At 40.5% G+C, this 27,702-nt stretch overlaps 5 protein-coding genes across 10 annotated transcripts; 1 reads left to right on the top strand and 4 right to left on the bottom strand.

Moving 5' to 3' along the window:
• Nucleotides 1-153: 153 nt before the first annotated feature.
• On the bottom strand, nucleotides 154-5,820 carry mtmr2 (myotubularin related protein 2). Of its 2 annotated transcripts, none has more exons than XM_068601210.1 (16): nucleotides 5,584-5,820; nucleotides 4,821-4,923; nucleotides 4,699-4,722; nucleotides 4,524-4,587; nucleotides 4,301-4,395; nucleotides 4,037-4,141; nucleotides 3,633-3,737; nucleotides 3,470-3,553; nucleotides 3,230-3,379; nucleotides 2,943-3,131; nucleotides 2,654-2,839; nucleotides 2,341-2,547; nucleotides 2,155-2,247; nucleotides 1,941-2,054; nucleotides 1,605-1,781; nucleotides 154-1,477 (listed from the first exon to the last, which is right to left on the bottom strand). In XM_068601210.1, the coding sequence occupies exons 1-16, from the start codon at nucleotides 5,661-5,663 to the stop codon at nucleotides 1,313-1,315; spliced, it is 1,941 nt and encodes a 646-aa protein (XP_068457311.1). In that variant the 5' UTR covers nucleotides 5,664-5,820; the 3' UTR covers nucleotides 154-1,312. The 2 variants fall into 2 exon arrangements, with proteins under 2 accessions (XP_068457311.1, XP_068457312.1); XM_068601211.1 differs by having other exon boundaries at nucleotides 4,524-4,584.
• A 750-nt stretch (nucleotides 5,821-6,570) lies between these two features.
• Nucleotides 6,571-9,034, bottom strand: cwc15 (CWC15 spliceosome associated protein homolog). Of its 2 annotated transcripts, none has more exons than XM_068600874.1 (7): nucleotides 8,910-9,034; nucleotides 8,099-8,249; nucleotides 7,817-7,929; nucleotides 7,583-7,686; nucleotides 7,394-7,504; nucleotides 7,105-7,265; nucleotides 6,571-6,991 (listed from the first exon to the last, which is right to left on the bottom strand). In XM_068600874.1, the coding sequence occupies exons 2-7, from the start codon at nucleotides 8,233-8,235 to the stop codon at nucleotides 6,862-6,864; spliced, it is 756 nt and encodes a 251-aa protein (XP_068456975.1). In that variant the 5' UTR covers nucleotides 8,236-8,249; nucleotides 8,910-9,034; the 3' UTR covers nucleotides 6,571-6,861. The 2 variants fall into 2 exon arrangements, with proteins under 2 accessions (XP_068456975.1, XP_068456976.1); XM_068600875.1 differs by having other exon boundaries at nucleotides 8,099-8,246; nucleotides 8,910-8,962.
• Nucleotides 9,035-10,440: 1,406 nt separating this feature from the next.
• On the top strand, nucleotides 10,441-19,093 carry si:dkey-125i10.3 (enolase-phosphatase E1). Its single transcript, XM_068600050.1, has 9 exons — nucleotides 10,441-10,489; nucleotides 11,223-11,261; nucleotides 11,418-11,520; nucleotides 11,713-11,790; nucleotides 17,083-17,175; nucleotides 17,280-18,311; nucleotides 18,423-18,485; nucleotides 18,587-18,686; nucleotides 18,789-19,093. Exons 2-9 carry the CDS (start codon nucleotides 11,252-11,254, stop codon nucleotides 18,897-18,899), a joined length of 1,590 nt encoding a protein of 529 aa, XP_068456151.1. The 5' UTR covers nucleotides 10,441-10,489; nucleotides 11,223-11,251; the 3' UTR covers nucleotides 18,900-19,093.
• si:rp71-1d10.8 (uncharacterized) lies at nucleotides 11,209-15,663 on the bottom strand. Of its 3 annotated transcripts, XM_068600051.1 has the most exons (3): nucleotides 15,622-15,654; nucleotides 15,114-15,174; nucleotides 11,209-14,847 (listed from the first exon to the last, which is right to left on the bottom strand). In XM_068600051.1, the coding sequence occupies exons 2-3, from the start codon at nucleotides 15,126-15,128 to the stop codon at nucleotides 13,555-13,557; spliced, it is 1,308 nt and encodes a 435-aa protein (XP_068456152.1). In that variant the 5' UTR covers nucleotides 15,129-15,174; nucleotides 15,622-15,654; the 3' UTR covers nucleotides 11,209-13,554. The 3 variants fall into 3 exon arrangements, with proteins under 3 accessions (XP_068456152.1, XP_068456153.1, XP_068456154.1); XM_068600052.1 differs by lacking the exon at nucleotides 15,114-15,174 and having other exon boundaries at nucleotides 15,622-15,663; XM_068600053.1 differs by lacking the exon at nucleotides 15,114-15,174 and having other exon boundaries at nucleotides 15,520-15,648.
• A 77-nt stretch (nucleotides 19,094-19,170) lies between the features above and the next one.
• On the bottom strand, nucleotides 19,171-24,261 carry plp1b (proteolipid protein 1b). Of its 2 annotated transcripts, none has more exons than XM_068600055.1 (7): nucleotides 24,146-24,261; nucleotides 21,801-21,987; nucleotides 21,541-21,697; nucleotides 21,121-21,298; nucleotides 20,778-20,851; nucleotides 20,525-20,590; nucleotides 19,171-20,083 (listed from the first exon to the last, which is right to left on the bottom strand). In XM_068600055.1, exons 1-7 carry the CDS (start codon nucleotides 24,147-24,149, stop codon nucleotides 20,012-20,014), a joined length of 738 nt encoding a protein of 245 aa, XP_068456156.1. In that variant the 5' UTR covers nucleotides 24,150-24,261; the 3' UTR covers nucleotides 19,171-20,011. The 2 variants fall into 2 exon arrangements, with proteins under 2 accessions (XP_068456156.1, XP_068456155.1); XM_068600054.1 differs by lacking the exon at nucleotides 24,146-24,261 and adding an exon at nucleotides 22,359-22,601.
• Nucleotides 24,262-27,702: the final 3,441 nt, after the last annotated feature.

Below are 27,702 nucleotides of genomic sequence, written 5' to 3'. Positions count from 1 at the left end.
TATGGAACGGCCATAATCATAATAAGAGATAATTAATGCAATTGGGGCTCTGCTATGATTTGAAGAAGCACTAATGGATAAAGGCAAGAAATACACTGGAGGGTCTTGTGTTCACACCACACTTGTGTAATAAACCATTCTGGCTCCATGAAATTGAGTTTTGTGTTTATTGCAAGTATTCACATACACAGTGGAAAGGCTAACTAATACTGTATTCACCATTTCCTCTTGGCAATTAAAAAACTGTGCACACCTTAATCTTTTTCCCATTCAGTCATTCAGAGCAAGGCACAGATATATTTATTAAACTAGAAAAACACCTGAAGCAAATTATTAGTTGTTACACATTGTGCTACCTTTAAAAAAATAAAAATAAAAGTCCAGCTTTAAAAAGCATTCATGATAAATGTTCACACCATTTTAGTAAGTAGTATGGTATTAACTGGGACTAATTAACTGTTGCATAAGCGGCGTAGTTTATTAATATTGCATGGGAACATCTCTAATCAATTTATGACATGAGACTGTGTGTGTGTGAGTGTGTGTATATGTATATATACGTATGTGTGTATGTACCATAAATACAGTCTGGACGAAAGGATAATAAATATCTAGTTAGAAAAACAAAACTGAAAGGAATGTCATACATAACACATTATGTATTCATAAAAAAAACATGGATATTTGGTCACAACAATCTAAAAGCACCAACTTGAGAAGACAACCAGACACTGTGTTTAATGGGCTCGGCCTATATTTTCTTTAACATTAGAAGAAGCCAACATTACAACCCTTTCGCTATATTTTGAATGTATAACAACTTCGAGCCTTTTAGTCATTTCCTTAGTAATAGAGTTCAAAATATTTTTTTTGCAGCGATGTATATCTTTGCAATTGCTTAAGCAGTACTGCTTTTAATATATAAACATTTGCAGTCAAGAGGAAGGAAGTGTTCTGATGAAGTGTATAAGGCATACATATTTGACCCTTTAAAAATGATCAACACTGATTGTAGATGGGCTGACGTGCTTATGTTCTCACTATTCTGGTTACATGTCCTCTACCCTGGAGGAAGAGTACAATATGGCTGTAGTAAAGCAGTCTGAGACTCAGACACTCTTCTGTTGCAAGCAGACTCTACACACGACCTGTGAGAGGTGGAAACGCATCAGACATTTGGTGGTAGTGTATTAATGCCAGCTTGGCACACAGGTCCTTTGTGGTGCCGGGTGTGTCTCACTGATACGACTGTATGACAACTTCTCTCAGGTGGGATTCAGCTTCCGCGACTGTCTGTGATTTCAAAGTTGTGTCACACAAAGGTCTGCACTGGGGTAATGGAGCGTGTGGGGGAGCCCGCACGCTCAGAAGAGGAGGAGGCCGAGCGATTTGTCACCTCGCGCTGTAACTCGTCCACTCTCTTTTGCAGCTCCGCCCGCTTCGCCAGCAGCTCCTTGTGGCGCTGATGGACAGGTTCCTAACAACAAAAAGACAAAAATGTATAAAGTTCAACAACTCAAAACGGAGCATGCAAGGAGTGAAAATAATTACCCTTAGATACGCTGAAGGTAGATCTTAACTCCAAGACAGGTTTCTCAACATACCTGAGGCCTCATGCGAGGATTCCAGCGGATGTAGTAGCCAACCCAAAGCTCCAGGTGGCGTAAGCTGACTACAGGGAACAGCACGTGGTTGGAGTAGTTCACATACAGAGGATTGGTAAACTCCTCCAGCTGGCTATTTATATATGACCACAATGACACTGTCCTCTTGGGAATCTCCTGTAAAATAAAAGGAGTGGCTGTCATGACACTGAATGCACAATGAACCTCCAATCCAGGAGCAAACGTTCTGCTCCCCGCTCTATCCTATGCTTGAATTCAAAACCTCTAACTTTGCAACCGTAACATAAAATGCTGTGAAAAACAAAAAGCTCTTACCTCCTTCAATCTTTGCTGTTCGCTGTTGCACAAGAAGGTTCCAAACAGGCAGCTGTAGAGGTGGTCCAGGATGGTTACCAGGAAGTATTCGTTAAACTCAAATGCTGCAGGAAACTTGAACAAAAACAGCTTCATTAGCGTCCTTGACACATCAAGTTATTTAAAAGGGATTCCCCCCACCCCCCTCCCCATATCAGCACCAGTTATTGCCTACCTGGCGAGTCAATTGCCAGACGCAGTCGATGAACTGAATAAAAACCGGTGAGCGGTCTGCGTCTGTGTGGTTCCTATCGCCATGACCGATGCGCTTAAAGAAGAGGAAAAGAACAATCGGTGATGGAACTGGGAAGGCCACTTACGTCGTCTCCCAAATGTGATGAGTGTATGAAAACATGTTTACCAGTTGGAAGCGGTGACCAAAGCTGAGCCACTCTTTCTCAAGCAGCACCTCGAAGCCGCGGATGGTGCGGTAGTAAGCGTCCAGCATGAGCATGGCCAAGGAGGTGAGCTGGCCTGTGCGGTCCCAGCCATCGCTACAGTGCACCACCACTGACGTTTTCCCAGACTCCACCTTGTCTGCAATCCGCAGCGCTCCTGCCAGGATCAGCTACACACACAAACAACTTGGTTAAGAGCCTAGTAGTTGGCTCATCGTCTAATCAAAAAGTCATTATTTTGCTAGTTTGCAATCACAGTAACGCAAGTATGCTCACCTTAATGTGCTCAAGCCAATGAGTGGACTCCAGATTGGAGAGCCAGTGGGAGTCCTCAATGTTGGGGTAGACCACGTCCTTCATCTTACGGAGTGACTCTCTCATCACGTGGATATTGTGAATATCCAAGAACACCAGCTCAGCATTCTGATACGCGTCCTCACTTTCATAACCACCGCCTTTCATCTGAAAAGAGAAAAATAAAAGCCAGGCCAGTGTTGGTAATGAGATGATTCATGCATTTAGCGAGGAGAGCCAGAGTTTCCTTTTTAAAACACATGTAATGGACCTTGTTTGCAGCCGCGTTGACACTAGGCCTTGCATCAAAGATGAAGAGCTTATGTGACTGAGCATTGGCGTCCATGATCGCCTGGAGGTATTTCTCATCCTCTTTGCTGCGCTTCCCGTTTACCCCGACCATGGGCTGACTACAGCGCGTCACTGTCGCCTGGCTCTCCGGATGGATCCATGACAACACCTACACACAACGTGCGACCGAATAAGACCACAGACAGTCCAACCATCCAGCTGCACAGGAGAGAACCTTTAGAGTCATGATGAAGACCGGTCACTCACAGGCATCCTTCCCTTCGCTCGAAAGACCGCTACTCTCTTCAGCTCTTCGTCTGGTATGTTGACAGGCACCGCCAGAGTTGATGGGTAAGTGTCACAAACCTCGTAGTGATCGTTTACTTTTGTTATCCTCCAGCTTTCATTGGGTATACCCTTCATAAAAATACACAAGCAACCAATGTAATAGGCCTCCTTTAACACGGAGCTAAGCATCAGACGTTGTCCTTTTTTATTTTTAAATACCTGTCTTTTGTATTCAGAGAGAGGGTCATACACCTTCCATCCGTTCTCGGGGAAGACTTGCCCATATTCAAAGGCGAATATTTGCTGCGGAGAGTGGGAGAGAAGTTCATCCACCAATAGACAGTAAAGAGCAACAGCGTTAGTGTGGCAGACAATCACTCACCAGCCCATTGGAAACAGGAAACGCAAATTTGACCAGCACTTCAAAAATGGACTTCCTAAGTGTGTCGTCCATTTGCTTGTGTGCAAAACGTAGATTACGCATATCCTGCAGAAAGGCAGGGAAGCAGGTCATGGTTAAACCAAGGGATCAACAGATATATGTTAAAATTATATTGTGGACATAGAGCATGTTCATTTCCTTACTCTTTCTTAATTACTATGATGTTTGTCAGTGCTGTTGGGACAGCAGGGATGAGTGAAGGTTCATCCTCTATGCTTAGCCTGTGCACTCTATAACTTGTATAACTGTCAACTACTGGGCTGTCTTAGATCTGCAATCTGTAAACATTTGAAATGCTAGGTAAAACAGGTGGAGTTATTTCAGAACATTTCCACCTCACTCACCTTACAAACCAGCCCGTAGGACACATCACCACGGTTTGATGCACTGCCAATCTTTTCCACACGACTCACCACCCCAAGGGGCAGGTCCAGCACAAATGCTGGCTCCTAGAAACCAACAAAACATTAACAAAAACAGAAGGATTCTTTAAATACCGTGCTTTTCTAAAAAAAAGTCTCTCTCTCTCTGTATGTATATGTATATATATATATATATATATATATATATATATATATATATATATATATATATATATATATATATACCCTGTCCATGGATCTGAAGAAAAGTCTGTAGTTGGTAACTATCACTGATCCCCTCAGTGCTCCAATGAAAGGACAGAAATAGGTCACATCTTGGGCTGTAAAATAAAAAAATAAAAAAAAGATGTCACCATTATATCAAATATATTACATAATGCTTTAAAGTGGGGAAACAATTCCCTTAATGCATGCAAGCTATTGTGATTACAGCAAAGAGAGAACGTACCAAAGTCTTGGACAGTTTCATTTGGAAGTAACTGTGGCTCTTTGTCTGAATCTCTAAGCACCTGCTGGAAAGATTTCATACAAATTAACAGTGTCTTGACCTTAACCCATGACCTTTGCTAAGTAATCACACTAATTAGTATGTTGGGTAGTATGTAACGCATGAGGTGGCATACCTTGGCAGCTGTTTTGGGCTGAACCTGAAGGATGCAGAAAAGAGGAGAGTCATGCTTTGATCATTATCATCAATACAGAATGAAGCGGCAGGATGTCAGTGAACTATGTGCAGGTCACTCACCCTGAACTCTGGGGAGAGCTCTGCAGAGGCGGCCACAGAGTCAGAGGACATCGCAAAGGGTGGCTTGGCCTGGGCAGACCGGTCAGAGCGAGAGGTTGAAGTACTGGCGCGAGACAAAATGACAAGTGATGAATGAAAATACTTTCAGTCCCAGTGTGCGTGTAACCACGGCCTCATCTCTGCTTGTGTGTGTGAGATGATACCATTATTTGATTAAGTAATTGGCCAGCTAACAAACAGGATTGAACAAAGATTATGACAGCTGTGTTCTCAACTTGGGGATTTTTAGTTGTCAGTCAGACTGAGTTAGTGTCGAAAACAAGTAACTTGAGCCGTCACCAAGGTAATTTATTTTGACGTTTTGTAGCCCTAAGTAAAACACACTGAACCCAATAGACGTTAACTGTTACTGTTGGGGTCAATCTGACAGAGTATGTTTAATATGTGTCATTACTCGAGACTCTGACGTCTTCTGATTAATCATGTCTTCTTACATTTGAACGTCTCACAGTGCAAATGATGGTTTCTGGTTTAAAGGGAACATAGCCGACGATAGTGCCCCGGATCACTAACTGGCTGTCACCGGGGTCGTTTCATGGCGGAGTGTTCACCACATTGACATCGTGGTGTAACGTTCACATCTGAAGGGTTCATGTGACATGTTAACAGACGTTTTCAACAAATATACAACGCCTTCTGTTAGTTTCAAAACTTTTAGCTAACGCTAGCTTAGGAGACGACGCGTTGTGGTGGGTTTAGCTACCTGGACAATGAATCAACACTTGGCTGTCGAGAGGAGGAGCGCTTCGAGTCCAAACTGTCGACGCTGCCACTCTTCTCCATGTTCCTCCTGCTTCAAGTGTTTGGGCGAGCGGCGGTGTGAACCCCGAGGATGCGATGAGGATCTGTCTATCCACTGGAGAATGTGTTCAAACCCTCCCTCGGAGTCCAGTAAATCCCAACCAACAAAAGGAAGCTGCCATGTTTTCCCAGCAGCCTCCCAATCTCTGTCACAAGGAAGCGATTGTTGAACGGGGCGCCCCCTGTTGGCGTGCTGCACGCTGCCTTCACTGCGCTCGTGAAATAGCTGTCACTGACATTTGGTGGGAAATACTTCAAAAGGAAAACCACAGATTGCTCTAAATTTAAAAAAGTGGATAATATATTTTTAAACTATTTGAGGGAAAATATCATACGAGAATGTGCATTGCTTTGGGCATCTTTGCACGCTCTCCAAGTTTCCTGTCGTCCTATAAACGTCACATCTTGATAACTTCTTTTTAATTTTATTTTTCTACTCACTGCAGAAATAATAATGAAACAGACAGCACTTCAATATGGTATAATGTTATATATTCATATTCAAATAAATGCTGAATTTGAGCAATGACTATCGACTATTGAGCATCAAGACATATAAACGTGAAATCAAAACTAGCTCTTCAAGATACATTAGTAGAGAAATTAGAGATTATGTGATTTTAATTTTGTGGACATGTAGAATAGTTTGTATTGTACACGAAATTGAAAAAATATTCTAAACTAAGGTCCTTCAAAATATATTGTACCATGCTCAGGTCATTTAATTTTCCACGGTTTATAACAGTTTGGATAAAGATAAAACCCTTTCTGTTAGCCCTCTACCAAGACAAGGTGTTAATGAAAACAAAAGGGTAGTCTAACTTAAAAAACTGATTTTATTATTCTCCACGATGAAATCAATCCTGCTAAAAAGAAATCCTGCAAGCAATTTTAAACACATTCTAAAAGTTTGTTTATTGAAATCTATATTAAAAAAAAACAAAATAATACAGAGAGATGTTGAATCCAACATTTTCATTCAACTTTTAATGAGCTTTATTCAAAGGATGACCTCATCAACTCATTTATATACAACATTATATGTGTTGACTGTTCAAATACAATTGCATTTGAGTACAGAATGTATCTAAATGGCATCTACCATTCTAGGACCAAGGGCAACAGTACGGCGGAGACTGATGAGATGAAAAGAAATTATAACATTAACAGACACAGTCCTTTACTTTACATATTTCTCCATAAATTTCTTGTGGAACTCAGAGCGAAGTGTGTCATTGATAAAGCGTTTCTCCTTCCGTGCATCGTCTACTCCTTTGGCGCAATTCTTGAAAACAACGTCATCGTCCCACCTAGAAAGATATTGACAAAAAGTAAATGTTGATGGTTAGAGGCAAGTAAAGGGAACTTCTATTTTTAAATACAACACTTGTGTGGTACATGCATATCTGTAATTGTATGATACCTTCTCTTTACTCTGAAGGTATTCTGAGTCTGGGTAATCTGCTGCTGTTGCTGCTGTTGCTGTTGCTGCTGTTGCTGCTGCCCTGCCAAATTTATCAATGGATTGCCACTTAAAATATTCTCCATGCGAATCCTCTCCTCCTCTGCCTTCTGTTCTCGCTCCTAAAAAGGGAGAAGAAACAAAGTCACTAAATAAGGCATTTGCCTTTTCTCAAACAAAACGCATGTCATAATTTGCAGATTGTGCCTTAAGTATGGTTCAAAAATGTCAGTCTGTAATTATAGTTTACTTTGCGTTCTTGCTCTTCAGCCCTCTCCTTCTTGATCTTCTCCAGTTCTGCCAAAAGAGCTGCAGTATCGTCGTCATCACTGTCCTCCTCAGAGTCCTCATCCTCATCATCCTATAAACAACCAAGCAACATTGGTAAGGAAGTTTAATGAGTGCTAATCATCCCCAAGTGTGCAGTGCCAGCACTTACATCAGTAAGAGGGTCATCAGCATCAAGGTTGGCTGCTGGGATCTGATCCAATCTGGGCCTCTTTGAAGATGATGATGATGAAGATGATGACGAAGTGGTGTGCTCTGGAAAATTAGGGTGAAATCAGGATTTCAAATATTTGTTTTAATGAGTATAAACTTAATATAAATGAGGATTTTGGTCAGAAATAACAAAAAACATGTCTAACAAGGCCCTAAAGATAGACCAACCTACCTCTTGGTCCCCTTTCTCTGGTCTTTTCACGTGCAGCAACACGTTCCTTTTCCTCCAGCTCCCTACGGAAGTCACGGGCACGCACCTCCTCTGGGTTATCCTGGGTAGGTTGCCTTATGAGGGGAGAACATTTTAAGAAGAAAAAAAAGAGTGAGTGGATAAAAGGTCAAGCAGGAAAAGTTCAAAGTCTCACAGTGGATGTAAATATGTGCTAGTCAAGACAGCCAGCAGTGCACTCAGCAACACACTGACTACAACCCAAGACTCGCTTGCTGAACCTACCTGTATTTGATCTTGGTGTGACCGGGAAGATCTCGACTGGAATACTGCTTAGACAGGGCACTCAAATCACCCCCACCTTCTCCTTTACCCCTGCCTCCTCTCGCCGGCTCAAATGTTGGTCTTGCAGCTGTAGTCATCTTTAAGGGCTCTGCTGTAGCACATTTGGGACAAAAAACATCAACTGAAAACCAAGTAATGTTCAGAACAGTGCACAACATCAACAACACCACCACCATCTTTTAAACTACTAAGTGGATTAACCTAAAAGAGTAAATATATTGTTAACAAGCTACAAATCAACCATCCACAACTTGTATCCAAGGGAAATGCCAGATAAATGAGCGTTACATGTAATATGGTTATGTGGTAATATAGATGTACATACTATAACAAGCATTAATGATTCATTATGGTAAAGAGACACAGAATGAGCTCGTGAAAAGGCCAATTTCACAACTGAGGCATAAAGTCAAACTCATTTCATCATTAATATTAAAAAAGTTTAAACCGAGACTGTTGTCTTTGTGAATCATATACTCTGTTTTTCAGGCAAATAGGTCTTTTGCAAGTTATTTATAAAGTACAGAAGACAAGCTAACATTCAGCTAGTTCAGCTAACGCTAACTAATAAGTTGCTAGCATGCTAGTCTGCTTCGACAACGCTGTTGAGGAGGAAAACAATCCTCTTCCGCCTCACCGGCCTACTGTGAACAGACAGACACGAACATTATCTCAGAAAGTTTTATGTAAGTAAAACAACAATTAGAATTAACGGCATTTTAGGAAGTATTTCGAGAGAAATAGCACTTACGTTGCTGCTACCACACGACAAAAAGAAGACTCGACACAACGAGTGACGTTACTTCCGGTAGAAACCTGCGTGTGGAAGAGATGCATTCAAGAGCACGCGGGAATTAGATGACACTAAGTATTATTATTATTTTGTAATAATTGTCGAAATAACATGAAAACAAAACTGTAGGTATGATCTTACTGAACAAATATTCTACAGTTTCTAAATGTGTTCCATGTGCTAGCAAAAACAAGTAAGGTGCCTTCTGACAATGTACAGTGTTGTAGTGAGGAAGACGAGAGGCAGAAAACGTCAAACGCATCAAAACCCACGTTTAAAATGAAACTTTCCTTTAATATGAAAGCATTGAAAGTTTGGCAGGGTTGCATCCATAATGGCCAGGTTTTCAAGACTGTATTGTGGTTGTATTTCATCATAATATGCAAGCTAAACAATGCTGACGTAGTAGGCATACGATATATAATATAAAACTAAAATGAAAATACATGACAATGTAAGCAGCCAAACCAAAATGACCAAAGAACAACAATGCTAATCAGTAACTTTCAACTTAAACTCTGTTGTCCCCAAGATAATATTGACACAGAACACACACATTGTACTTGAAAATAAAAGACAAAGCACACCATGATACATTTAACATTTCCATTTGTAGTCACAATACTTCTAAAATAGTCTTGACTCTGATTTTTACAAAATATGACAAAATAAAGGTTTTAAAACTTACTGAAATTTCCTCTTTTACTGTGTCCATTTTATTGTGTAAAGGCATGTGTTTTAATGATACAAAGACGCAAGTAGAGCAGAATGTACCTTCCTGCTCCTCCACCACACTACACCTACACTTATCTTGTTTTGATAATGTGCAGGAGGAATCTTTACTGAAGATGATGTTGCCTGAGGTTAAAACAATAAAAAAAACAAAAAAAACTGAGGAAGCTCTGCTGGATTCCTCAAATATTATGTCTTGTGTGACATTGTCAATTGCAAATATGTCAACAGGAGACAAACCCACAGAAAAGGAATGACACAATGCTGGATTAGGTACAATTCCATGTAGCTTAAGAGCAGGTCTTTCATGGTTCCTAACCCTCCCTTTCCCTGCACTGGAACGGCATAAGAAGCCAAGAGAAAAAAAACACTAGGTTTCTGATTCAATTTCTTCAGTTATTGAGCTGCAGGATTTAATTTCTGGCCATATTTTCTGTACTGTAAGTATATGTACAATGCTGAAGTCAGTGCATAAGAAAAACACCACTGAACGCTAAACTGTTGGTTTCAATGCTGTAAGGTTGTCTCACACCTTTGAAATTGTATCTGAATGTGTGGATCTGGCAACTTTGCAATGCAACATTTCAAGAAACACAAAACTATAAAACAACGTCACCTGTCAGCCCACTCCACCTGCTGGATCAACATGCATCACTTCACGCTGACAGTGGGTGGAATCTGAAACAACAAGGGGTGGTGGCTCAGGTTGAAATATCTCCATACCCGCTCGCCTGTATAAGACTGAGACCCGGAGGTAGCTCGACACCACTCTGCTCTGTAAGCGCTGACACAGCTGACCTCAACAGGTGAGAGAATAATTTAGTGCAAAAATGGACCGCACACTAGTTCTGGTTTTATGTTCACTGGGTATGCAGGGGAAAGGGCTCATTACGGAGCCAGAGTTGCTTTAATTTTCTATGCATAATGGATTTGACCTGGTTAATTGGTGCTTGCACATCTCCTGTGAGATTCATCACAGGAGATTAAAACACTAAATGCGGGTCAAAATGTTAAGTGGGGCTCAAAAAGAAAACAGACCAGATGCACAGTGTGACAGGACGTGCACTGTAACACAGGGCAGGTTCAGATCCTTAGCAAATATGTAACCTAATCTGTCAAAAATAACATTATTACAGTCTCAGGATGACTATTCACTCCAGCATTACATTTTTCAACTGTATTCATTTGAACAAATGTGATGAGCTATAGTGTGTAACTATGTAATCTCAATGTTTATCAATGCTCCATGATTCAGATTCAAAGGACCATAGTTGTTCAGAGTGGTTAGTGCTGTAATAAATACTTCGATGTCACGATTACATCCTGAGTGAGTTGTGCACCAGAATGCAGTATATCAGGTTGTTTATGAGATGCGGATTCCTTAAAAAGGTCTGAAGTCAGTGGTGAGAGTATGGAAAGAGAAAGGGCTAAAAAGGCAGATATCATACATTAAATGCTGTTATTGATAGTTTTATTGGAAATCTTTTTTTTTTAAAACTGGAAAAATTTGAACCTTTTACCTTCAAATATTTTCATCAGATTGAACATCTAAAAAAAACATCAGCATCATGTCAAAGGGTAAGTCACTGTTGAATGAAATATTTAAACTTTTTAAAAGATTAACTGCTATGCATGTATTCTTGGTTCTCAGTGTCAATAGAAAATGTATGTGTGTGTGTGTGTGTGTGTGTGTGTGTGTGTGTGTGTGTGTGTGTGTGTGTGTGTGTGTTGTAGAGATGGACAGACACACAGTCTTTCAAACCACCAGGGTGCGGTCTTCACTGAAAAACGATGTCTGTTGGATTCACAAACCAAAGCAGGAGCAAGAAGAATCAAGGTATTCTCGGCAATTAAGATGCAACATTCAAAACAAAGTCCAAATTTAAAGTAAATAAAATAAAAAATACATTTTACTTTATATTTTACTGATGTACTTAAGGGTAGCAATTGTTATTACAAGCACCGACTGTCAAGAGAGAAAAATGAGGCCACAAAGATGCTGAAATTTACAACTTCCCTCGTCTCACAGGACAGAGGATGCTGTGAAGCCCCGACCCGCTTTTGTCAAGCAGAATTCATACGTCCTGTCCACAGCCAAAAAATTTGAGTGAGTATCAGAGAGATGTCACTGTGCATGTGGCAGATCCTAGAAACTAGGTAAACGGGAACTGGGTAAAAAGAAATCTGAGGTGAGAATCAAACAAGACTTCAGCACATTCAAAAGCTCCCAACTATTTGAATTGTGCAACATTTCCATCGAACAGAATCACAGATGAAACACCTGACGCAGAGCATTGTTGCACAATTCAAATACCTCGAGGCTTTTACAACGCAGTCTGCAGCTCTTCTGTTTGATTCTTATCAGAGAGCTGTCAACACTGTATTCAAAACAACAAACAAAATTAAAGCAGTAAAACTGTTGTATTTCATACTAACTGTTAATGAGCTTCTTTGGGGTTGAAAATGTAATTTAATAAAAATGTTTAAAAAGCATTGTTATATTAGTCCTGCAGTCTGCACATCTTAAACTGACATTCTTCTTTGGCTTTGTTGTGTCAGAGCATAAAAGAAGTATATTAGCTTCAGCGACAAACCACCATTTGTAATATTGAAATACATAAACATGAACTGAGCCCTAGGCAGCTCTGCTCCATCCATAAAGACCTGTGCTTTAGTTGGTTGATGAACCATTGATCTGAATACAATTATTATTTGAGTATTTACCCTGAAGGCACACAGAAACTAACAACTCCCCCTTCAATACCAAAAGGCTTCTTTTGGCTGCCTAATGAGCATTACAAAAACATCGACATTTGAACTGTACAAATATTTTAACAGCAATCCATTCTTTGTTGTCATGTACGTTAAATACTAATCTCATTGTTTTGCTGAGCATAAAAAAGTCTGGATCATTTTCTGTAATGCAGCATTTAATATTCATAATCATAAAAAATTAGCTCAAAATATCTTCTGCAACATTTACTGACTGTTTACACAGTTACCATGATTAATAATACATGCAGTAGTGTTCCCGGACTGTGTATTGTTGTCAGCTGTACCTATTGCATTGACATTACATCACCGGACTTGAACACGTACATGATACACACACGTACGCAGGTGCTCATTCAAAACACACACACCCACACACTCATCTGAAACTTTATAGTAACCTGTCAAGCATATGAACAGATTTGTGATGCAAACATTTTTTTTTTTTTTAAAAACATGTATTTTCTCCCTTTGATCACACCCCTCCTCAAATTAAAAAAAAGGTTGTTAATCAGAGGGTATATTACTTATATAACTTATATAACGGGTACATTTGGAATACTGAAAGAATATGATTGACAAATGATTGACAAATGGTGTGAACATCAGGAGGAGGAAATCACTTGGGAACAAGTTTTTGTGTCAATATATTTTTTACAAATATTCTGCATGGATACTGGATAATACTCAATATTGCCAAATCTCAACAGCTTAAGTTTCCACAATGGCCTACTTCATGTAAAACATATCTCAAACAAGATAATATTTCAGAATGTGGCTTGGATTTAAATCTGTTTTTAACGCGGTAACAATGAGGTGAATGTTCTTATGCTTTAAGTTGTTAGCTAAATACACATTCAGTGATTAAACCCAATTAAACAGTCTAGAACAGTCAGCTAGCTGCCCACAGCACTAACCATGCAGACTAATCCACGCATACTTCACCAAAATAGCAAGCATAACTTACTGCCCGTATTCATACTGCTTCATATTAGTTAGCTTGACTAACTGGCTGGCCATAAATAAAGAAACAAAATGACAACGCTTGTGTTAATTTGTTGCACAGCAGTAGTTCTTTTGGCTTGTGAAGAAACAGCCTTTACACAGCTGTGACGTCTCCTACATTGTGCACTTCCTCTGCCGATGTGGACAAGGAGGGTCCAGCTGCTGGGCACATGCTGTGCGACGGCATTAGATGACCCTCGTTGATAGCAAAGTGGTTAAGTGGGTAGATGCCACATTTCCTATACCCTTCCTTCACAATGCTGACACCTTCCTCCTCCTTTGCTACTTGATATGTCCCATTAAACATACCTGAGAACTCCTTCTTGCTGACTGCAAAGAGAGTGTCAGTGGCACAACCATCACCTACGAGAGCTGCAAAACGCTGCTTTAGGAGGACAAAGAGACCCGCGTCGAGTGGCTGCAGGATGTGAGCGCAATGCGGTGGAAGGCACAGAAGGACAATGTTCTTCTTACGAGCCGTTTCTACCACCTCAAGGTTTATGGGAGACTTGTGACCATCGAAAATCAGCAGCAGCGGACGTTCCTTTGGTGCGTGCTTGAGGAAGTGCTTGAGGAACCACTTCTTGAAAAGTTCCGAGTTGATATACCCCGAGTCTGACAATCCATAGAGGGCATTTGGAGGCCCTTGAGTCTTGTAACATACTCCCCCTGGGTATGCCTTTGAGTAGATAATAAATGGGGGAATTTCCTTTCCAGCTGCGCTAAAGCAAGCCAGGGCGGAGATGTGGTTCCTGAAGACTAGCGTTGGCTTGTTGCCCAGACTGGGAGATTTGGGGAGAGTCACTCTCTTTTTGCCCAGCTGAAATCCTGTCTCATTGCAGTTGAAGATTTGATGAGGCTTGTCTCTGAGCTCTCGAGCGTCCATGACAGTGCTCAGTAAATGTAAAAACTGATCCACTGCTTCTTGTCTTACACATGTTGTCCTTCCACGGACAGCATTGTCTGCTGGCTGAATGGTAATATTATTTTCTTGGCGTTTTTTGAAATTGAGCCACCAGGTCTGGCCTAGTTTAGAAAATGCCACCCTTCGATGCTGCCGCTGATAAATGGATGAGGCAAAGGACACCAGCTGTTGCTTTGTCAGTGGGAAACCATGCTTGGATATGTATAAAGAAAACTCCACCAACAGCTCCTCGTCTGCAGATGTTATAAGTTGAGCTGGCCCGCTGCGACTCCCTGGTGTCACCCGTCCACTCGCTCTGTCCCCGAGTGAAGATTTAGGGACTCCAAACTCTTCAGCAGCCTGTCTCACCGTACACCTTCCTGCCTTCACCTTGAACAGTGCGCGTTCCATGGCGTCTTCGGTCCATTTCTTCTTCACCTTTCTACCGACTTTGTCAAGATGATTTCTTGATGGCATTTCTTTCTAGAATGACACAGGAAATACAGGCATGAATGGCACATTAAACAGATTTCTCTCTCTCACACACTCACACACAGCTTAATTATGTTTTTTTCATACAAAAAACTAAAAACAGTTTTTAAATAACCTTAATGGTAAAGGAGATTACATTCCTTACTCTTTTTTTTTTTATCCAAGTATAATTTACACAATCGCTGTTTCAATTGTTTGCAAGTACTAATGCTCAAGAACCATAACAAAAGCCAACATGTATGTTCTTTTGTATAGACCTCTAGTGAGAACATGGGTCACAGAGTTCCTCTTTGTCCATCCAGATTCCACAACTCATCTCTACAACGAAAACAAGTTAAACCAGAATCACATTCTGTTCATACGTGAAAACAAAAATGCATTTTATTGCTGCATAGTCTACATCTAGAGCACATACATCCTGGTCGAGATAAACATGGTGTATGACGGCGTTTTAAGATCATGTTTTAAAAATATTATATTCTTTTTAATGGAAAAAAAAGAGGAAATTCTACTGTTTTCACTCGTCCACCTTGAACACATACATAGTTAGTGAGGACTCGTCCTGTGCTGGTTGTGTGACTGAGCGAACCGTTACGTAGCTAGCTTATCAATGATTTCATGCCTGGTGGTTTTTGAGACAAAATTGTGCCTAATAATACAAACCACGTGGCGGTGTTTAGACGACAGTCGCCGCTACACCTCTGTCGCTTTGAGGACGTTTAATTTGAGACGGTTATGTGAGGAAAGAAGCGCACACTTTCCTACCTAGCATGAAACGCCTAGCATCACAAGTCTGAGGAATACAACAGGAAGTTTAGCGACGCTGTTTTCAAAACAAAAGTATCGAAGTTCCTGTTTAAAATATAAGCAGATATTCAGATACAGTTAATGCACTGCATCACAATGTAGATACATACAAAAGCAATCAAATAAAGAAGCACAATAAAATGAAGTTAATTTTTTTTCCATAAAATATTTTTTATGTTCACCATTAGCTTTCCTAATTTGATGTGTAGCATTGTGAATCGATATGTGTACTTTTCCATGAAAGAAAGAGATGCATTTTTATCTATTGCCATTTCAAAGGACATCACCATGGCACATTTCTTTTAATAATTAGTTACACTCACTTAATAATAAATTAAAAGATCCACAAGCTTTATTTCCAGTGTGTTCAGGTAGACCATGACCTTACAATCTATCAAGAATTACATCATTATCAAGATGTTTTACTACTACAAGGATAATTGAACCGGTTCAATGTTGTGTGCCTCTCATCTAACAGCAAGGTCAAAGGATGAGATACACAAACCAAATAGCTTAATACATATATATATATATATATATATATATATATATATATATATATATATATATATATATATATATATATATATATATATATATATATATATATATATATATATATATATATAACATTTCTTGTTCAAAAAATAGCTCCTTACCTCATTGCATTGCAACATATTTGGTGATATTTACATGATTAGGAAACAGTTGTGTTGACATTTAAGGCTCTATTTGTCAGTTTTGATTTATCAATCAAGGTAGCTTCTGGAGTACCACTTAGCTCCTACACTGGTGTCGTTTGTGTGTGATTTGTTGTGCCCATCTTGTAATACATGTCAGACCTTCTGCACAACATTTTTTATGTGAAGGTTATAGAACCTTTATATAAAAGAAGAATGAGTAATATTGTATAACTGCCACACCTTCTACATTGTATTATCTCTCACTGATAAGGTTTTATCCTTTGACACTATATTCTCAAGACAGTGTTTATGTTACCTGATATATTTTCATAAACATATATATAAACTGGCTCTCCTGATCCATTAAAATTGATGAAATATTTAATCAATTTAATCAAATATTTATTTAATTGATTGTGGAGCATTAATTACCAAGATACAAAAGCTATTGTTTGGTTGTCTCTTTAAGTTTATAAATGTCATGGTTCTTTTTTAAGTGTTTCATAATCCTACTTTAGATCAATAGATTCTCCACTGAGCGCTCCTCTCAAAAATACACAGATTGGTCCATCTGATGGGTATGGATGTTTTACATTTTAATTGAAAACAAAAAAAACCACAAATAAAAACTTCTTTTCAGGTTTGCATTATTATTTTAAGTCTGAACATTCAAATCCCAAATATTGAATGTTTGTGCCAGATGTATATGTTTGTTATTTTTTGCTCTGTGTTTTAGCGATTCATCTAATCAGGCAAATAGTGAAGTTATTCCTCCCCAAGAAGATGCTCAGCCTGAGGGGTCAACAGTGGAGACCACAGATGATGCAAAGTTAGTATGAAAGTATCTCCACATTGAGTGTATGCTGAGTCGAGGGATTTTTCTTCATATGTCTTTTCTGCATAGCTGGGAATAAGTAACTCCCTCTGTTACAGGCCCCAAGCATTCACGGAGGAACTTACCCAAAAGGATGAGGCAAAGCCAGAAAACACTGTTGCCAACACAACTGCAGAAACAAAGAAAGAATATACTGCAGTTTACCAGTCAAATGTTGAACAAAATGGTGGGGCTGCTGACGTCTCTGCAGAAGTTAAAGACCAAGATGCTAAACAACAGCTAGTGTCTCCCATGGAGCCAGCTGAGCCAACAGTTGCCCACGCAACTGCAGAAAACAATGGAGAAATAACGGGGAAAACAGTTGACCAATCAAACATAGAATGCAATGAGGCCAAGTTATCAGTAGATACTCATGTGGAAGATCCTGCTGCAGAAACCTCTGCTGTTCCTGCAGTCGAACTGAAACCTAAAGAGGAACCTGCAACCAAAACTGAGTCAGAAAATGCGACACAATTAGAACATGCAGGCCTACAATCAATTGTACATCCCGCAGAGGGAAGTTGTGAGAAAGGTCCTCCAGAGCAGGCTGCAGAAGAAATTGTGGAAGCTGTAGCTGAGGTTGCTGTAGAGTCATCACCTGAGACACCTGCTGTGACTGGTGCAGCAGGAGAGAATGCTGCTCTCCAAGTCAGTGTGGAACCCTACCCCCACATAGCGGCAGATACTGCATCTGAATCACCCTCTCAAGCTGCTGCTGAAACTGCAGTTAAGCCTAAAGAGAGTATGGTTGAGTCTGCAGCCTCAGGAGAGCCAGTTTTAAAGACTGCAGCTGAAGTGGTAGTTCAGTGTGAAGTCCAGCCTGTTAATAACCTGGTTATCGAGCAATGTGTTGAACCTGAGAGAGCAGCAGCTCATGTGGTGGAGCTGACCATCAAGGATGCTGTTGAACCTGTAACACCTTCGGATGCTGAAGCAGCTCAGGATGAGTTCTCTGACAGACTCATTAAGCTTTCGGAAGCATTAGATGTGGAGCCACCGACAATTGAAGCTGCTCCTGAGCCTCTGAAGGATCCAAAACAATACCACACTGAGGAGAGCAAGCTGAACCAACACTCTGATGATAACAACATGTGAGTAAGCTCTTATTAAAAAGGAACCACCGCACATATTTTCTGGTTTTTATGTTTTCCCTTGTGCAATAAAATGCATGTTTAATGTTTGCTTATGACTATTTTTTGTAGCTCGGACATGTCTCAAAGGTCCAAGGAGGATCCACAATCCACACAAACTCAGGATGAGGCCAGGTACATTTTAGCAATTGCAATTTAGAAATTTAGACATTGTCTAAGTTATATATGCACAGATTATGATTGATGATGATCTTTTGTAATATGTTCCACTGCAGGAATAGCAATGTTTGTTCATTCTGTGAGAAAATAATTGAGGGAAGAGTCAAGATCTACCTCAGCGAGCCTGTGGTGACCTGCCATCCTGATTGTCTCAAGGTTTGTTCTGCTGTTCAGAAAAAACATAAGATACATACGGCCTATTACTGAATGGCAGGCTCTTGTCATTGGATCATGTTAATATTGAGTATATTTTTGCAGTGTGGTGTGTGTGCAAAGGCCCTGGGAGATATGCTGACGACCATGTTCTTGCACGACCAAGTGGTCCAGTGTGGTGGCTGCTTTGCAGAAGGTCTCAAGAACAGAACCTAACTGGGATGAATACGAGTCCCCCGAGAAGACATGAAGGATACTGCAATTAACCTGCTGTTTGGACAGAAGACCTCACTGCTTTCCTCTAACTCTGTACTCTGTATTGAACGTTTTTTTTCAACATTATGTATTTTAAGAAGTCTGTTAAAGATGTGGCAACATACTATATAGTCGTAATGGCCAAAGATGCCAAATATGAGATGAAATCAACATGACATATATTCCTTCTCGTGAAATACTGTACATGTTTAAATAAACACTAATTACTTCCTCAGATTTAATGATTTATTCAGCCTTCATTAAAAATGAGCATACACACAACCAAGCTGCAGTCAGTAGCACGGCTACGCATCAAACACAAGTAACCTGGAGGCACATTATAGAGGCATCAACGCCTCAGTAACATAAAAACAGGGTTAGCAGTGACCCAAAACATCCAAATAATGGATACATGTACTTGTTTCCCTTCTACACAGTGACATTTAAACGAAGGAAAAATGCAGTGTGAGTGAATGCAAAGTACATGTGTTGTAAGTGTAAGCACAGGGGAGATGAGAGGATACACCAAACCCATGCTGGGAACCTTGGTAAATTCAGCCTCCCTTGCTTTAGTCCACACAATGTTGCTGCACAGGATGGGGATAATGAGGCAGCAGCTAAATCATAGTCAGAACCATATATGCATCAGTAAACACTGAATGGCGTGCATGCAGTTATGATTTGCAAGGTGAGCTGTCATTGCTCTTAATTATTCATGAAACATCATACATTACAATCTGACAACAGCATCAGCACCAATGAAGCTTGGCAATAAACAATGCAACGAGAGATGCAACCTGTGAGAGGAGAATGAACAACAGCTAGGAGAATCATCTGAGAGGAGGATTTGAGGAGGAGGCTGCTGGGTGGGACTTATCTTCATCTCTGTCTGTTGTTCATACAAAACAGCGATGAGAAACATTTGTCTGTTATTGGACATGTGGAAATAAATACTATAGCAGGTGATCCACGTTTGGAGGATGCTGTTTCCCAGAGGATGAATGGACGTCAAGTGTTGACTCTCTCCGTTTCATAGCCAGAGGACGGGGTTGAGTGGGACGGAGGTGTTGCACTTAGCGGACGCCTTTCCTGCCCAGGAACCGCAAGACTGCGTAATTGTAGGTGGTGGCAGCCAGATACAAAAACTGCAAAAGAAAACATGGAGTTTGGGTGGTAACAATAGAAAGGAAAAAATATTTTAACATTATGGGAGTGACCCAAAAAACAAAACAAATCGTTTTGTCTTACTTGCCTCAAAAGAGTATCTAGCTATACAGGCTGGGAATTGTCCAAGGTTTGACATATACAATTTTGAGATTTCTGTCGACAATAGTCATTATTTTATGGCACTGCTTACAGCAAGGCCCAGAATGAGATGTTACAAAATCTATGTTGCATGCTTTGAATAAATTGTATTGGGGCTGCCTTAATCTAAGAGACACATACTGTATATTTAAACCTAACCAACTAAAGATGTGGGTAAACAGACCCTTTACATGTTATTCAACTAGTATGAACAAGAGCAATCTTAAATTAAATATTGAATCTGACCAGAAAGCATGAAAATTGCCAAAGCAATTGCTCACCAGTGCCAAGAGAGTGATCCCGGCACCGGCAAATGCAGCGATGTACAAGTCATAGGTGACGTAGAACTGTAAGACATACAAAACACAGGTTAGTTTGTATTTCCGAGAACTGAATCGTAACATTAAAACACTTGCTAACACGCCACACAATATGCAGAGTAGATTCACATTGATTCTGCACATTGATTTTAACGTGAGGATGCTGACACAATACTGAAGTGTGTGAAAGGGAATGTTGAATTCAGCTACTCACTTCGCTGGTTTTGCAAATAGATGCCAAGGTCATTCCACAAACCTTTCCTGGCATTGCATTCCAAGGAAGCAGACCTTAAATGAAGACATGACGTAAGTGTCTCTTACATTTGCTGAATCATTATGAGTTATGACGCATTCAAGTTCCTGCTTGTATACAGCATGTCAGAGAGCCAGACGTGAAGAAAATAAGATTAAGCTGCAGTTATCTACATTATTTCATAACTTATTCAACAAGCAGGTTTGTACCCATTCCCCACTGATTAATTTGTTGCTTTCATGGACACATTAACATTCTCGTCAGGTGGAGAATGTGTCAGTCAGTCATTATAAGGACAACGCACCATACTGCCTGGCATCCATGCAAATCCAGCCGTGCTGATTAATGCTGGGTGTAGTTTCAGCCAGGATGTTTATGTTGTGGCAGGTCTGCTCCATGTTGAACAAGAAGAAGACCGGGATCGCAGTGAAGGCAAACACTGCCAGCCAGATGAAAGCCAAGATGTAAGTCACGATGATAAACTGTTGAAATAAGAAAGTGCAGGACGTCAGGTCAAAGAGATGCGGCGTAGGAGCACAGGTTTCAGTGTGATGAATGTAATTCATGATTCTGTATAGGAATGACTGAAAGAAAGAACAATTCATTGAACTTTGGAACAATAATAAAGCCAGCATTCATAATCTTAACAATGATGTCATACACCCCCCCCCCCCTCACCCTGCCCCTCTTTACTCCCCTTCCTGTCCCGTCTCCTTGTTCTCACCGTCAGGCTGAGGCAGCGGCCACAGTGGGTGCTCCTGAATTCACCAAACGTCTGCTTAACCGCGCTCGTGGTGTAGAAACCCTCAGCCAGCAGCAGGATACCATAGAGGAAGAAAAACGATGCCAGGCCATAGATCACGTACTGAAAGTATTTGATACTGAGACAGTCACAGGAAGAGAAGTCAGGTCAAACAGTAAAAATAAATCATTCTTGAGAGGCCAAAAGTCACCATTCGGAGAATTCATTGAAGCGTCACTCACAAGGAGGCCATGACCACAAAGTCTTGGACGTTGCGGGCAAAGTAAGTCTCGACGAGAACTTCGGTCTGGGACAACGCTTCATGCCCGCAGCCACAAAATAAGGCCATGCCGGCATAGAACAGCAGGGTGGCCACCAGGGATGGGTAGGGCACTGCCCCAATGCACCGGATACAGCAATCATAGCAACCTGAGGGGGCATAATACATCAGCACACAGGCGGCACACACCGCACATATAATCACACAACACATCTACGCCACGGTGCTGAAACTCTGTCACCCTGTGGCGGAGTTATGAAAAAGTTCTCGCTTTGTCTGCAAATCCATGAGCATACACCAAAACTCCACCAAGAGGCAAGAAAGCAACAGAAAAAAAAAATTAGTGACAAGCAAGAGTTCAAGCAGCGATTTCCAATAAAGCGTCCAAACAAAAGCAGCCCCCACTGACTTCACGACAACCTCAGGCTCTTCTTCCAGTGTAAGCTGCGCTGTTGAAGCAGGTAGCAAATATCCACAGTGTTAATAAATGCATTGGCAGAAATGGGATAGAGGGAAGCACCTAAGGCTTTGCAAAGCCAAGGCTGCCTGACCGGAAACATTTGCTGCTTCTGATCCTGTACTCCACAACAAGAGAGATCCCAGTGCTGCCAACCAGTGATGTACAGTACTGTCTACAAGCTGTTGCTACAGTAAAATACGTCTCTGCGCTGACTTCATCTGTATGTTAAAGCCCCTCTGCTGGTACCAACACCTCACAGCTCAGCCCCTACGAACTGAGGTCCTGCCCTCATTTGTCCAACGGTCACAGGCGTCACCAGGCGAGAGAGGGATGGTGGTGAAACATTGGCTTCAGGGGCCTGAAGAAAAAGCTTCTCTTTGTGGCTGCAGATACAATATCCATTGTTTTTACCATGATCACGGAGGAACAAAGGGCATCGATGTTAAATAAACAAAGACCATGGTGCCACAAAACACGCACACACACACACACACACACACACGCACACGGACACACACACACACACGGACACGGACACACATACACACAGTATTATGTGGTGGCAGAAAGGTCACCAGGACCGTCTCTACACCATAGTCAATATCACTACTCAGGCCATCCTCCCTCCACAGCTGTCTGAGACTGGTACCATGGCACTGAGTGTAGATGCCAGCGGGGGCTGAGTTCAAGTGTTCAAAGAGTGGGTAGAGGCAAAATAAAAAACGAGAGGGGCCATTTTAATATCTGAAAGGACAACAACAACAACAACAACAACAACAACAACAACAACTACTACTACTTTTTTGCTACACATTTAGAAATTCTTAAGTGGCCAAACTTTTTCAGTGCGATAACCAATTCTGATAATTTCAGATCAGTGTTAGTACATTTTCCCCTCCTGGTTTTAGCGAAATTCTTGCATCAAAACCAAACATCACAACAAAACACATGAATAAATAAGAGCACACATGCAGTTATAAGTCTGAGGTATGTCCTCTCTCACACCAATTTGACAAATTATTGGATTTTAGTTGGAAGGAACCGAGGCTGTGAATTCAACAAACTGCTACAAAAGTATAAATAGTAATAGCAGGAGGACCGCGAGAGTCCCAAAAATGATAGTGCATGCAGACGCCCACGCTTCAGCTGTGCCCTGCTGCAACAGTGACTACAGTGATAAAGTGATATAGGTCATCATGGCTTTTATTTTCAGTGCAAAAGGCATTAACAGTAGATGTCAGATCACCAATCGCGACTTTAAAAGCCGCAAAAAACGTATGAACTATAGCAATAGTTTGTAAGTGAGAAAGCAAGTGGTCAGCAGAGGTTACTTGGGTCCACAGCTCACATGGAAATCTGCTAATTTATACCAGACAAATGTGGGAGTTTCTGACCTCTTTTCACCTCTTTGACCCGGCATGGCCTTGGCATGTTGAGAGTCAATGCCCATCTCTGTCAGCCACTCTGATTATACTCATTGTTTATGGTTAAAAGAGGTTAGAAGAGGTAACGAGGAGTTCTCTCTTCATTTAAAAGCAAGCAATCCTGAGCTAAACCTTCCTTTTCAGTCTTCTGAAATCATTCTTGTATGTTAAATTACCGCATGTGGCACACAGGGGCGAATTAACGCTAAACCAGTGATGCACCTGTGTAACTCTAAATACTTTTGTAAAATGAAAAAACAGAATTAAATTGCAGCAAATCTTGCCCACAGTGCACAAGGGCAACATGATGTCTCAGGACAGAAAGGATATAATAAAGCCAAAATTAGTAAGTTATTGAAATTCACATTTTCAAATCACATTAATAATAGATGATAAGAGTTATTAAAGATTCTGTGCACTCACCCATGTCCAGAAAGAAGTGCGGGGGTTATTGAAGTTTTGCTGGGTCGCTTTGTGACTGTGATATGAGGATATGAGAAGTTATTCCCCGCCACTCCTATATGAATCTGACTCGAGCTTTTGTGTCATCAACAATAGATAGACCACATCTCCCCGACTCACATCTTAAAGTCACAAAGTCCCATTTCAGCTGCCAGTCATTATTTATGGAGCCTGGGTTAAGACTTGGGGACCGAGAGTGGGTTATAAATTCTGATATGAGTTTTTTTTTCATGGTATTTGGTGATATTTACTGTTTTTGAGCTGCATGAATCCTTTGATTACACAAAATATGTGGATAATTTATTAGAAATGGGAGTTTTTGCATGCACACAAAGAATACAGATATATCAGTTGATACATCCAATCTATTTTAAACAGAAAAGTTGCACAGTTTTCTCTCATATACACAATGCAAATGATTTACCACAGCTGTCTTACTTTTTTTTTTACATGTCTCAACTTGTTAACATGTTGAATTGAAGAGTGCATTTTATTAACTTTTAATGGCTTATCTGTTTATCATCAACATGCATGTGTTGTCTGCCTGTACATGCTCGACATCAGCGATCAGGTCTGAGGGCCCTCAGAGCAGCATCCTGAGTAACACACAGCGATAAGAGGTACGCACAGAGAGTGAAATAAATTGAAACGCCAGTGAGTGACATCGATGAAGTTGACTAACAAGGGTGACATTGACGGTCGGGTCCAGCTGCTGCCCTCCCCTCCCTCCCTCATGTTTGACCCAGTTGATGTCAAAGCTGGATTCAGTACAAAGGAGCCAGTGTGGAGGAGGAGAAAACACCATTTTTTTTTCAAGAAGTCCCTCATCCTATTTTTGCTTCCCCGTTTTAAGCCCATGACAAAATGGACATAATATAATGTTCAACACACAGGGAAGCTACAGACAACTATCATGTCACCAATTAGACCAGATAATAACAGTCATCTGGTCCTTTTGCAAATCAGCACATTTGAGAAACTGTTCTCTTGTTGAACATAGATTCACTTCTCTTAAGATGGTATCAATATTGAACCAATAGGCAAAAGACCTCTAAAGCAGACTCAGGGGACAGTCAGTAAAGTAAAAATACTTTACTGAAGCAAGGTTCAGTACACAGGGGATCAAACTAACACCTGGACAAAGAACAGTAATGCTGGAACGCTAACCATGAGGAGCATGAAAACTGGCACAGATAAAGGGGAGAACAGACTGAATGCACAAGGGAGGAAAAGTAATCAGGAGCAGGTGAAGCCAATCAAGGCGCTGCAGGTAATCACACAGGCGGGAAGCACACGAGGGAAGTGAAGACACTGAAACAAGAGACAACAGGTAAGCGCTGAAATAAAACAGAAATGAGACAAATACTGAAGAAATAATAAAATGTAACTTGCACAGGGGACCGGGATGTGACAGTTGGTGTGTTCACAAAATAACAGTCTTGAATATTGGTAAATTGTTTGGTGTGAGTTTACAGTCTGTATAGCCTTTTGTCTACTAACAACAGAGTAATGACACATGAAGTACTTAGTACGTAGAAAGGAGTAATGACATCAGAAAGTGAGAGAGATGATGCCTTTGAAATCTCGGAAAAAAACATGTGAGAGAGAGAGAAGAAAGAGACGGGTAGCATTAATTAGCCTCGGTAAAGTACATGAGAGTGTAAAAGGGTTGTCAGCTTTACTTTTGAGATGTGAAATAGCAATGATTTTGACAATCAAAGGACAGGATTAGGAGGACACATTTAGAATGGTGGCTTAGGTTCCTTAAAGAGAGCAATTTCTAAATTTCTAAATTTACTATCTTCCACAAAAGCTGATGCAGACGGGGATAGGAGCAGCTCAGATGATGAATTATTCGGTAACTCTTAATAAGACTGTCGAACAGTTATTAGTTAATGCATGAACTGCTTTTGAACTTGCACATTACTCTCCGAGCAAGTAGCAAATGCTATTAGGGTGCATATATCAATATATGTTTAACATAATCACATAGAAAATTGTACCTATGATCAGCACCATGGACAGCAGTGACTACATCGTGAGTGTACTATTCATCAATGTATGTGACTGTGTGTGCAGTACGTAAATGTAATGTGGCACAGTGCTCTATCTTTGAGTCATTTTTATAATTGTTTGCTGGGAGATAGATATGTACTCACTCGCCAATATGTACTCACTGGTAATGTGTTGATATTTGCACCACCTTTTATCCCTCTTACGGTAATGTGTGTTGTTATTGTGTGACAAACTGAACAAACAGGCGTCAAATAAACAAGAACTTGGAGGGCAAAAAACTCGTCAGGCTCAGTCAGAAGTGAATTTGGTTACAATGACCTCCTGCAGTGAGTGCCTGAATTATTTGTTTTATCGCATGATGAAGCAGAGGGGGAACTGAACTGTGTTCTCCGACAGGGTGTTTACTTGCTTGCGTGTTTGATTGTGTTTCATGCTTATCTTAGACTCTGTGGCTGTGTGTTTGAAGCCCGGGGAAACTGCAACCAGGCGCTGTGTGTGTTCCTACATTTTTAAAGATTTTTCCTAAAACTGCGGGAGGAGCAGAGCAACAGCAGTTAGAGGCACAAGTGGAAAATTAAGAAAAGATGGGAAAAATGTACCGTGGCATTGCTGGAGGTAGATCAACATAAGATTGCAATTGATGTGCAATCATGGCTGAGAAACTCAATGAAAACAAGCAAAGAAAAAGTGAGCTTTGGAAAATGAAGTAATTCTGTTATAAAACAAGGCTGCTTACATTTTAGTTCCACTACATGCAGTAATGATAAATTGTAAAATGTAGTGTCACAATAACGTTATAAAAGTAGAGAATAGTCATGATGCAGTTAGCAAATTGACTCTTAATGTTAAAAACTTAACATTATACTTTGAAAAGGGAGCTAACATTAGCAAACATCAGCTACATACCAGACCAAGTATAGTAATGAACCCCTTATGGTATGGAATTTATCAAAGGTTTATTTAATTGCTTATGAATTCAATTTGTTAAAATTTAAACAGGATAACGTCTCTTTTCAGAAGTTACATAGTCCCATTTTAACCCTGACACTTAACTAAACCTGAACCAACTCCACTTTATGCCCCAACAAAAAAACAACTTCATTCTACATATAACATGAAAAGACTACTCTGCTTATTAGCATTGGACTCACTCTGGTAACATTGTCAGATATATGATGGACAGTTAACTAAATCAGAAATATGTTTTTTTATTTCATTTTTCCATTTTCTCAAAACCTGATGCCTGCAATACCTGATGATGCTGCTTGATTGCAGACAGTTCAGTGAAAGATGTGTGAGCGCTAGTTGCGGCTAATGTAGCCTTGAGTCACTGCTAGTCCCGGGCATAGATGAGGAGCAGGCTACAGAGGTCTGCTAAACTCCCTTCTAACCTTACGACCAGAGATTTATATTTTATTTTCAAAGTTGTAGTCTTCAGCCCAGAATTGTAATGCCTCGTTCACACTACAAGCGACAAAAAGCGGCGTCCAACTAGTAACTTA

This window comes from Clinocottus analis, unplaced genomic scaffold (assembly GCF_023055335.1).
Source record: "Clinocottus analis isolate CAN_PGR_092001 unplaced genomic scaffold, fCliAna1.0.p SCAF_5, whole genome shotgun sequence".
NCBI classification, from domain to species: Eukaryota; Metazoa; Chordata; class Actinopteri; order Perciformes; family Cottidae; genus Clinocottus; species Clinocottus analis.
Note: the sequence above shows the minus strand (reverse complement) of the source record. Positions and strands in the feature narration are given on the sequence as shown.

Excerpts from the sequence above, each read along its gene's own strand:
- cwc15 (XM_068600874.1), bottom strand. The coding sequence starts at position 8,235 with ATGACTACAGCTGCAAGACCAACATTTGAGCCGGCGAGAGGAGGCAGG. Across the intron at positions 7,505-7,582 it reads CTGATGACCCTCTTACTGAT|GATGATGAGGATGAGGACTC; the intron begins GTAAGTGCTGGC and ends GGTTGTTTATAG. Across the intron at positions 6,992-7,104 it reads ACCTTCAGAGTAAAGAGAAG|GTGGGACGATGACGTTGTTT; the intron begins GTATCATACAAT and ends ATATCTTTCTAG.
- mtmr2 (XM_068601210.1), bottom strand. The coding sequence starts at position 5,663 with ATGGAGAAGAGTGGCAGCGTCGACAGTTTGGACTCGAAGCGCTCCTCC. Across the intron at positions 3,738-4,036 it reads CCTACGGGCTGGTTTGTAAG|GATATGCGTAATCTACGTTT; the intron begins GTGAGTGAGGTG and ends GCCTTTCTGCAG. Across the intron at positions 2,055-2,154 it reads TCTGGCAATTGACTCGCCAG|TTTCCTGCAGCATTTGAGTT; the intron begins GTAGGCAATAAC and ends TTTTTGTTCAAG.
- plp1b (XM_068600054.1), bottom strand. The coding sequence starts at position 22,398 with ATGTTTCCGGTCAGGCAGCCTTGGCTTTGCAAAGCCTTAG. Across the intron at positions 21,988-22,358 it reads TTGGCTTTGCAAAGCCTTAG|GTTGCTATGATTGCTGTATC; the intron begins GTGCTTCCCTCT and ends ATGCCCCCTCAG. Across the intron at positions 20,852-21,120 it reads CATGGATGCCAGGCAGTATG|GTCTGCTTCCTTGGAATGCA; the intron begins GTGCGTTGTCCT and ends TCTTCATTTAAG.
- si:dkey-125i10.3 (XM_068600050.1), top strand. Across the intron at positions 11,521-11,712 it reads CAGGAGCAAGAAGAATCAAG|GACAGAGGATGCTGTGAAGC; the intron begins GTATTCTCGGCA and ends CTCGTCTCACAG. Across the intron at positions 17,176-17,279 it reads GAGACCACAGATGATGCAAA|GCCCCAAGCATTCACGGAGG; the intron begins GTTAGTATGAAA and ends CCTCTGTTACAG.